The 10,951-nt window shown below is 47.9% G+C and overlaps 1 protein-coding gene across 4 annotated transcripts in view; it reads left to right on the top strand.

Annotated features, from left to right (window-relative positions):
- The first annotated feature begins 208 nt into the window (after window positions 1-208).
- Window positions 209-10,951, top strand: part of SRPK1 (SRSF protein kinase 1) — a 45,944-nt gene continuing 35,201 nt past the window's right edge. For 2 of the 4 annotated variants that reach the window (XM_075910478.1, XM_075910476.1), the window contains exons 1-2: window positions 210-595; window positions 834-894. In XM_075910478.1, the coding sequence (XP_075766593.1) occupies window positions 262-595; window positions 834-894 (395 nt within the window). In that variant the 5' untranslated portion in view covers window positions 210-261. Of the gene's footprint in view, window positions 596-833; window positions 895-10,951 lie in introns of all 4 variants that reach the window. The other 2 variants (XM_075910479.1, XM_075910477.1) reach the window with 2 other exon arrangements.

The following is a 10,951-nucleotide window of genomic DNA, read 5'->3' as shown; positions in this document are numbered from 1 at the left end:
TGGGCTATGTGCGCTCTGGGGCGGACGCAGGAGTCAGTGGGGTGCACGCAGTGCATTGTGGGCGGGGGGCTGTCCCATCCCGTGCCTGCAGTTCAAGTTGCGCGGCGGGGAGGCAGGGGGCGGTCCACTCCCGGCTTTGCGTCACACTCAGCGCTTCGCTCACAGACAGGCGCACGCATGCGCCGTCTACCCTCCCCCTTCACTCCCCCCTCAGTCGGCCGGACTCCTCCCCACCGCGAGGTTGCGCGTGCGCTCAGGGCCATGGAGCGGTTGGAGGCGGGGCCGGGCTCAGGGGAGGAGCCTACCCGGCGGTCCCCGCTCCTCCTTCTCCGCCGGAGGGGGCGTTGCCGGACGCGCTCGGCAGAGCCAGGGGGCGTGGCCTTGCTGACGAGCTCGAGCTCGAGCGGCAGCAGCGGGAGCGAGGAGGAGGCGGAGATCTGGTGGCGCGCGCAGCGGCGCGCGAAGGTGCCCAAAGTGCGCACGCTTCGCCCGGCGCGGCCTAGCTCTGCGCAGGCGCAAAAGCAGGCGGATGGTGTAGAGCGCACGCGCGGAGAGCCGTGGGGGCTACCGGCTCTCGCCGCCATGGAGCGGAAAGGTGAGTGGCGGGCGCTCTCTCCCGGCCCGGCGGGCCGCCTCCTCCTCCCTCCCCCCTCCCGCCGATACATGCGCGCGCGACCGCCCCTATCTCCCTCAGAGCAGCGCCCTCCGCCCCCTGGCCTGCCTGGCGCCCCCCCCCCCCCAGCCTTGCCCCTGAGGGGGTGTCGCCTGCCCCCCCCGCCGGCCGCGCGCCCCCCCTTCCGCCCCCGCTCATCCGCCTGCGTTTCTCTCCCCAGTTCTGGCCTTGCAGGCCCGCAAGAAGCGGACCAAAGCCAAGAAGGACAAGGCCCAGAAAAAGTGAGTCAGACCCCTTGGACAGTCGCGGGGGGGGGGGTCGATGTGGGGCGCGGGGGGCGCCCCCCCAGCCTGGACCGCTGAGTTTAGGCGAGGCCTGGATGGATCCATGCGGTGATGGGCTCCCCTTGGGACTGTGGGTGCGTGACATGCCCTCGGGCTATGGCTCTGGAGCATCCTCGCAGCTTCATCTGCTAACCTCGCCGCTGCCTTCCCTGACCCCTGCATAAGGTGGTTGAAATAACACCCCTTGATCTTTCTGCCTCGATCCCTTTCCTAGGCATCGCTAGGCTGCGCCTCAGTTTAACTCAAGTGCATTTTTAAAACTGATGTGGTTAAAGCAGTCTTCCTGTCTTAGAAAAAACAAAAGACAGGACTATGTAGCCCTTTAAAGACTAACGAGATGGTTTATTAGATGATGAGCTTAGTCCTGTGTTTTGTTTCAGCTACACCAGACTAACATGGCTACATTTCAATCACTGTTCTTGTCTTAGGAAACTATCTGTTGACTTTGATTTTTATTTGCTTAGGTTTAAGTACCCATTCTCCAGATACTTGATGCTCTGTCTCCCACCCCCCTCCCTTGTTCTTTCTCTCCCCCCTCCCTTTCCCCTCCTATTTATTTCAAGTTTTTATATCCCCAACTCATAACTCCGATTCTCTCAAGAAGTGGGCTGTACCCATGAAAGCTCATGGTACCACCTACATGTTTTGTTAGTCTATAAAGTGATACCAGACCATTAGTTGTTGTTTTTTCTGAAGCCCCTAATGTAGATGCACTTAAGATGACAGATAGGTTTTTTCAATGTGTTTTCAGCTATTAGAGTACTTTTCTGGTACAGATGAGGCCTTTGAATTGGTCTATGTTTGCACCCTTTGCAGGTGTTCCTGGCCCACACCGAGCTCTAGTCACTCTGTCTCCCCAAGTGGACTTCTTTGAAGGTCTCTTACATAGCTAGGCTCTGATTCTCTCTCTGGCTATCAGAGGGAGATGTGGTGGGCCTCTTACAGAAAATGGATTCCATCGTAGGAATAGAACTTCATCATTAGTATGTAATGAGCACCTTGCATCTTACGACATTTGATGGTAGGAGTCTTTGCCACCCTACTACCCAGTTTCTTCCAGGTGTAACAGCCTCTCCTTAGCACTAGCACCAGCACCTTCATCCCTCAGTCAGTCACATGACTTGTGTATTTGGAGGTGGTAAGGTTGCCATGGAACCTCTTTCACTGAGTCAAGGAACAGAAGGTTCTTCTAAACAGTTTGATTACTTAAGTTTTCCCTTTCACCATCTCTTTCTGTAGTTTACCTTTTATTTTTATGATTACGTTACAGTGTGTTTACCTTACTCTGTAGCTTTGACATCTTTCTGTGGTTTCTGTACCCATGTCAGGAATTTCATAAATAAATTGCCTTCATGATAAACTTTTGGATGGGTGTAAAGACTCTCTAAATCTGTGGTGTCCAGCTAGTTCTGAAGCAGTAGCTATTATAGTGGCTACTGCTATAGCGAACTAGTGACACTCAATTAGCTAAATAGTCACATGTGGTTAGTAGCTAGTGTGTTGGATACCACAGCTCTTAATGATTCATATGCTAAACTTTCTATTTCAATCCAGTGTGTTAAGTCGTGTAGTGACATTAATGCATTGTGGTTAATTTCATTTTTGTTGACGATGGTCTGTCCTTGTAGTGTTAGCTGGAATGACCATCCCTTGTTTGGAGTAAGGATGTAAAAGACTAGTCAACTATCTGATAAGCATATTAGAGGCAGCAAAGGAGGGGGGAGGAAGGAGTACTTTAAAGATCAGTTGCATGGCAGGCTGCCACTTTAAAATGCTGCATCTGCAGTGATTCAAAGGGGCAGCCATGGAGCCCGGGCTCCCTGCGGCATTTCTCCAGAACCTGGGATCAGCTGGGGAGTCCCCAGCTGACCCTGGGCTCCTAGTGGCATGTAGTATAGCATGGAGCCCAGGGTCAACGGGGGACTGAGAGTCCCCTGCTGACCCTGGGCTTCATGGCTTTGAAAAGCACAAGAGCCCCCCACTGGGGATTCTTGTGCATTTCAAAGCAGGCACCCGCCTGCAGCCAGAGTTAACAGGACTTCCCTCTGGCCCTGGCCTGTGGTTCTGCATTCCTCCTCTTGAAATATACAAGAGCACCAGGAGGGGCTCTTGCACGTTTCAGAGGAAGAATGCGGAAGTGCCTATCGACTAGTCAATGGAAATTTAATCAACTAGTTGACTAGTTAGTTAACCTTATTTTAACATCCTTAGTCTGGAGAGCTGCTGGTGAGCACAAAACTCTGTTCCTAAGAGTCTGTTGAAATACATCATCTGTATTTGGGCTCTCTTTCAGTGTTCCATGAAGTTCTGGCTTTGTTAGTGCTTAAGAATTGTAATGAAATTAAGTAAGAAAATGTTACCTGATAGAAATTTATCTTGGCATTTTCTATAATCACTTTTTCTTCTGCTTTTCTGATTTCCTGCTCAAAATGAGCATTTCATTCCTTTTTGTGAAGATACACTGAAATTAAAAATTTAGTTTTTAGTTGTATGGCGTCAGTGCTTTTCTATTTGCATGGTCCAGATTCTTAAATAGCTTGCCCTTTCCTTTTCATGTATATAATAGTGTTATAACTACTTCAGAGGACATTGCTGCCAAAAGGTAATTTTGGATCTTGGCTAGCTGAACACAGTCATGTGATGCAATAAATTTCTGATATCTTATAAATGAATGGTATTCAGGACTGGGACACTATCAGCCTATTAGATGAAGTATGCAAATAATCAGGGTTTGGCAAACAATACAATCTACTTGCCCATGGCAAGTAGATTTCAGTTGCGCGCCCCATTCATTCATGGCGCGCGCATGCGCATTGTGGCTCTTGCGCATGCGCAGTACGGGGCTGATGAGCAGTTTTCGCCGCCGTTCGTCAAGCCCTGCAAATAAGTATTCTGATGGATTTGCAGATTAATAATGCTTTTCATTAAATTTACTGAACTCATCAAAAAGATGTTTCTCTAAAGTGTTCAAAATATATTCCATACACTCAGTGTGGATTCAGGGGAGAGGGATCTACAAATCTTGTTTGTTTCTACAAAAGGCTAAATTTTAAGTAGCTCTAGGAATTCTGCTAACTTTAAAATATGGAAGTAGTTCTTATAATTGTTACATAGAAATATATTTTGATAACAGCTACTGTTAAGGTGAATTCATTCAATCATGTATTAATAGCTACCTTAGAAATTAAAAATTCTAAACTGTAATTGTCTTGTATTTGGAATCATGAACTACTTCAAGGGGGTTATTTGTGGAACTGAAAATATCTTATCGGTTTTTAATGGAGGTGAGTATGGATGATGTGGCGTGTCGGATAATGAGCATTTTCCCTTTTTATTCATCTTCCTAAAACATCTTGGGGTATCTGCTGCTATTAGGAAAATGGTCCAGTGCTGTTTTAGAGTTTATAATCAGAAATGACATTTTGGAATGTATCAATCTGTCAGATACAACTTTAAAAGGTAGTTGTGCATATGTTATGCATCCCCTGCATCTGCTGTATAGTTGAAAACAGTGTGGTTCCCAGCCGTTTTTATACTGCGGACTGGCAAACCCATTCACAAACTTTTGGCGAAACAGTAACATTTTATTTGCATATATGTGTATTTGTCATCTGCATACTGAAATAAAATGTTACCAGTCGGCCAAAAGTCCCGGCTGCCAGAGCATCCCAGTGCCAGCCCTAATCCCTAGAGCCCTCTACTACCCCACAGCGCCAGTCATTGACCCTAGAATCCCCTGCACCTAGCCCCCCTAGTGCCAGGCCCTTGCTCCTTAGAGCCCACCACCAGCAGACCCCCAGTGCCAGCTTCCTGTTTCCAGAGCCCCACTGCACCCAAACCCCCAGAATTGCCCTATTGCCAACCCCCAGTCCCAAATATTAGCTATGCCCCCAGAGCCCAGCAGTGCCAACTCCCCACCCCAGGTGCTCCAGTGCTCCCCAGTGTCAGCCACCTGCCTCTTATAGCTTCCCACCCCTAGAGCAACGCAGCACTAGCCCCGTTCCTGCCCCGCCACCCTCACCTAGCCCTGCGCTGCCTCCCAGCCACCAGCTGAGTGCTGCTGCGTGGATCACGGCTGCTCTAACGCTGCCATGCCGGGCTCTGTGCTGCTCTCCTGCTGCATAGCGAATCGCTCTTCTATGTCTGGGAGGAGACCCTGCCCCTGTCCAGAGCTGGTTGGCTGAGAGGCGGGCAGGAGGGGAGGCGCTGGATTAGGTGAGGGAAGTGGGGCAGGCACGGGGATAGTGCTGGGGACTCGTGAGGTGGGGGGGGCCATAAGAGGAAGGGGGCTGACACTGCCCCAGAGCCGCAGCCAGTGGTTCGTGGCCTGGCAGTTGGGAACTGCTGATTTAAAACAAAGACATTGAGCTGAAACTATACAGAGGGTTTTTTAATGCAAATTGGGAGAAATTCAAAGTAATGCTTTTGTGAATGGTACAAGAAAGAAATGGGGACTCACTGACATCTGATTCTTGAGCCATTATCCATTAGTCATTATAGGTTCTTGCTTTCAGTTCTGTAAAAACTCTGACATCCATCTTTTAGACAGAATATAATGTGGTGTCCACAGAGGTCTGTCTGTTGCAGTGGCTCTCAAACTGGGATCTGCACAAACCTTGCTCAGCTCGCCCCACAACAGGGAGCCCCCCCCACTGGCGCTCTAGCTTCAGAGCACCCCCATCTGCCAAAGTTGGCACGCTAGTATGGCTTCCTGCTGGGGTGGGAGGAGAAAGTCCTGAACCTCCCTGCTGGATCTGCTTTGTGGTGAAGAAGTGGAGCCAGTAACAACTCCTGCTCCCCCAAGTGGAGAAACAGCCGTGCATAGACATGCTGCCTGGAGGTCTTCCCCACTGCACCCATTGGCCAGAATCTGGCCAATGGGAGCAGTGGGAGGCCATATCTGGGACACAGTGCCTGGGAGCAGTCCAGGGTGCGAAAGCAAGTACATGCCTCCTCATGCTAGATCCTGCATGTCCACACCTCTCATATCCTCTTTCTCTCCCCCCCCCCCCCCCCCCGCCCCGGCCAAGATACCACACCCCATTCTTCCTGGCAGACATCCTCCTACTCCCAGCCTGTTCCTGCACCCTATCTCCCACATAGACCTCACCCCCTCCTGCACTGCATCTCCCACCCAGATTCTGCATACTTACTGGCATATTGGCAGCCCTGTCCTACACACTGAACCCCTCATTTTTTAATCTCACCCTTGAGCCGGGAGGGGGGGGGTCTACAAAATCCACTAACCCTGGAACCTCACAAGAGTTTATCTGGCCTATGGGAAGCCCTGTACCTCAGTCCTCCCTGTCCCTCCCCCAGCCCCATGGGGCTGGAGTGCCGAGGGAATGAGGTGACTCAGTTGGGGCCACATCAGTGGGGGGGGGGGGGGGAGATTGGAGGGTTTTTTGCCTCTTGTGTGGCCCCCAACCCAAAAAAGGTTCCCAACTCCTCCCATAAATAGAGACAATGTTGAAAGCTTTTGTGTTTGACATAAACTAATATTTTACTTTATTTAAAATGAAGTTTGGTAAACTAGCATAAGAAAGTTAAAGCACTTAATCTGTTTAATAATTTTGATTAATATTTTCTTTCTTACTAGTTAAATTAAACCATTCTCCCTAGCTGCAGCAAAATGGCAAGTTTCCATTAACAGCTGGTGGTCCACGGTAAGGTTTGCTTTGAGCTGGTTGGGCTGGGGGCCAAAAATTTTGAGAACTACTTGTCTATTGTATCTACAAAGACTGTGATCACTAAATGTCTACAAAATAGCTATATCACTTTCATTATACTTCTGAGTTGATTTGCAGAGCTCTTGAGTCTGTATCTCGCTTTCGTTACTTAATGTTTTCAGAGAAGAAATTAAACAAAACTATTGTCTGACTGGGAAAACCTGCGCATCAAATAACTAATTTTTTATTTGTACACATTTATAATAAGTTTGAGATACTATAGAAAGAATTTTCAGGATGTGACCATCTTTTCAGCTGGACTTAGCTCATTATGCAGTATCTTCAAATGGATTTTTTTGGGTCTGGTTGTCAGAAATGGAGCAGACAGCAGCTTGCTTGTTTAAAAGGATTACTAAACCATCTGGAGCCCACCATTAGAAAGCAAACATTGTATCAAGGCTAGAAGGAACCTCAAGAGGTCATTATGTCTTGCTCCCTGTGCTGAGGAGGTGGGGTCGGCGGAATCAGGGATCTACATAGACTATTTTCAGTTATGGGCATGTTTTCTTTCTCAAGCATTGACTTCAATTCAACAAGTACTTAATCAGATCTGTAAATTGCATGGTAATAGATTGTTAGGGTTTAAGAACTTTTAGATAAAAGTTAAAGTAAATACCAGTTTGACTTGCAAATAGAAATTTAAGGGTTAAATGCAGAAAGCCCTCGCCCCCCCCAGGACATTGCTTAGTCCTGTATTTGTCATGATTTTGAAACAGATGATCAGCCACTTGGGTTTTTTTGCCCACTAATATGGATACTTTTTTTCCTTTCTTGGAGGAGGTGGGATTTTCAGTAACTTGTGCTTGTTTAAGTCATGACCATACCTTAGAGCAGTTTTTCCAAGTTTATTTGGCCATGGAACCCTTTTAAACGAGAGAGAATTTTGCAGAACCCCTAATAACAGTCTTATATATGGAGCTGAAAAAGTAGACCACAAATAAGAATAATAAACAAATGCTAAACAAGGTCATGAAATCAACACCTAGTTTAATTACACATATTTAAAAACAAATATCACATTTAATGGTGTACAAAAAATAAAGCAACTGGTTTGACAGCTGAAGCTTCGACTTTGTCTGACGTGGCACTAGTATATTCGTATTCAGTCAACCACATGATCCATGATCCCTGAGAGTGAGTACAGGGATTGACGGTGGTATATAACAGGCAATCTCGCTACTGACTCTGCGCACAGCGCTGAGTAGTGACATCATCGTCCCCACTCTCGGGCTAAGCTGGCATTACGCAGGGACACGTATCGTGTCAAACACAAATGAAAATTGTTTTCAATAAAATTCATAAATGCTTAAATATTATTCTTTTAAATCATAAAATGTAATTGTAATGGAATTTTTTTCGCAGAACCCTTATTTTCACTTTGCGGAACCCCAGGGTTCTGCGGAACACCATTTGGGAAACACTGCTTTAGAGACCAAGGAAAGGAGGAGCTCAGGCTTAAGTCACTAGACCCAATTTCTAGTCGTATCCTTGCCTTAGACAGTGGGGCAAGTGGTAACGAGTACCTACTTTTATAAAATGCTTAGGGAAAAATTAAGTGCAAAGTATTGCTTTTAAAAATTTGCAGAGTAAATAAGTGATAGTTATTAATAATACCCAAGCCTCTTGCGAGCTCACTACTCTGGATTCTAAAATGTTTTATGCAGATATTGAGTACATATTCTGCCATGGCACGTGGCTTGTTTACTGAATTTAATTGAATGCCGAGGCATGGTCTTTGGATCTGTTGTATAAAGTTCTACATTTTTAACAGATGTAGTGATTTAAATAAAATGCCTGAAGAGGCACTAGTAAAATATGAGGTCCTCTAAAGTGTTTTTCCCCCTGACTGTTTTATTTGGCATAACATCACATGAAAAAGGATTTTCTGCTTGGACTTGTCCTGCTTATTGGTGAAGGGAACATAGAAGGGAACATTTCTGGCCTGCTGGTAGGGCTGCATAGTGGCTGGCTGCCCTGTGTCCTTTCTGTTGTGGGCCGTGTGTTTGGGACTAGGGAGTAGAACCTTCACAGCCATGAGTGTCCCAAGGAGTATGAGGTTAGAGGCCCCGGAGAGCCGTGCTGGCTAGCTGCATTTTCCACCCCTCCTGTGGCAGGGCCCAGTTTCCCCCGCGGGGTCTCCCCTGCCTGTTCCTGGTCAGAGTTATGCAGGGAGGAGTCGGGCTCCCTGACTCAAACCAGCGGAGGACAGGGGGGCTACTACCACCCTGGCTGTCACATGGGTGCTACGAGCCCAAGATATGCATGGACTGAGTGACCCTGCACTTCTAGGCCCTGAAGGAGGGAGGAACTCTCGAGCCACCAGAAATGTGTGCCTCTCCCTGTCGCCTGTGCTGCAGATGCCACCAATCCCGTGCGTGTGTCGCAGGCTGGGCTGTCACCAGGCCTGGCAGGGCAGGGGTGGAGTCTCTTCCCAGCCGCAGAAGAGTGCTTTGCTGCATGTTGGGAAGGCCATGCTGAGGAGCTCAACATGTCAGCCTTAGAGCAGCTGCTACCTGGGCAGCAGCACTCAGCAGGTGGCTGGGAGGCAACACAGGGCTAGGTGGAGGGACGGGGGGGTGTTGTGCTGGGGGGCTCTGGGACCGGGGCTGGCTCTAGGGGGGCATTTGGTGCAGAGGACTCGGGTCAGTGGCTGGTGCTGGGGGTAGTGGAGGAGTGGGGGGTGCTAGGGGTTAGGGAGGGCTGGCACTGGAGGACTCGAAGCTGGGGCTATTGGCAGACGGGTAGCATTTTATTTGAGTATTTACATATTAATTATCCAAATAATGAATATACAAATATGCGTATGTTACCAGTCTGCAAGAGTTTGTGAAGGGGTTTGCCTGTCCCTGGTATCAAAAAAGTTTGGGAACTTACATGCCCTAGTGGACATCACATAAGATTTGGAACATTTGCAATAAACTGGCATGAAAGAATTCATTACTCCAGATAATGCTCCTACGTGAGTGATATTGATGGATGTAACTCATTAACTACCAAACCTTGCAGGATACGAAAATGAGGATATGTGGAAAGGAAAAATTATCTTGGAGGGATTATTATGGTTGCCAGTTTATAGATAATTTGCTAATCGCCTCTCAGAAGAATTGAGGCTTGCAACAGTAAAGGCTGTTCGGAGGTTAAATGTTACCACTGAATGACTGTAGTATCACTTTCAATAACAGTTCAGCATCCACATTCAACAGCCTGCTTTGTATAAATACAGTAACTGTTACTTACATTTGTTCTTGGTTTTCTATCCTTGCCTATCCAGTAAGGTCAGGTAATTAGTAAGGAGGAGAGACGAAAGGCCTATGGAAACAAATGTTTATACTTTAGAGGGAACACAGCTACTCCCAGAAGTGGAAGGACAAATTGGGATTCATCCAAAAACACTGTAATTTGGTGGGGTACATGTTCCTCTCCTTACTCTGGAAGGATTATGGCTCTTGTCTGATTAGCAGCTTTTGATCTTCTGGCTAAGCAGCTTTAACTCTAAAAGCATTTTCCTATACAGTTGATTAACATGCCATGTTATACTTGTTCCCTAGTTAAAAAGAGTGGATGACATGGCTAATGATTTGGTTTGTCACTCATGTTAATGAAATAGCAGTAAATATATTGTTGGTGTAATGTCTTAAATGGTGGAATGTGGATTCTATTTAGCAGAACAATTTGTGAGGTATATGGCAACAAGCCATATTATAGAATTCACAGTATCCTCTGTAACTTTTACCTGTTGCTCCAAGTAATCATGAAGCGGAAATAATTTCTATTGTGTATTTCCTGCGTGTTTAAGAGGAGCAAAAGGGCATAGGAGGGTGCAGTCCAATGGTGGTGCTATACAGTAAAACTCCATTGGTCTGGCATCCAATGCTCTGGCACTCCTGATGGTCCAGCACCATCGGGAACCCGGAAGTGCTCCAGGCAGCCGGACAATTGGAGCTGCTCTTCCCCAATTCAGCCGCTGCTGAAACTGACCAGCAGCTGAATCGAGGAAGCCGGGGGGCAGAGCAGCTGGGGTGCTGCCGGGTTGGTCCCGCAGCGCCGAGGGGCAGTGCTACAGGACCAACCCGGCAGCACCCCAGCTGTTCTGCCGCAGGCGTCCCTGATTCAGCCACTACTGAAACTGACCAGCAGCTGCTGAATCGGGGATGCCTGGGGTAGAAACGGACTATCGGAATGGGGGGCTATGAGGGGTCTGGGGTGGCATCCCCTCACCGCACCCTAGACCCCTCATAGCCCCCCCTTCCGATAGTCCGGCATAT

The sequence above is a fragment of the Pelodiscus sinensis genome, chromosome 27 (assembly GCF_049634645.1).
Source record: "Pelodiscus sinensis isolate JC-2024 chromosome 27, ASM4963464v1, whole genome shotgun sequence".
NCBI classification, from domain to species: domain Eukaryota; kingdom Metazoa; phylum Chordata; order Testudines; family Trionychidae; genus Pelodiscus; species Pelodiscus sinensis.
Note: the sequence above shows the minus strand (reverse complement) of the source record. Positions and strands in the feature narration are given on the sequence as shown.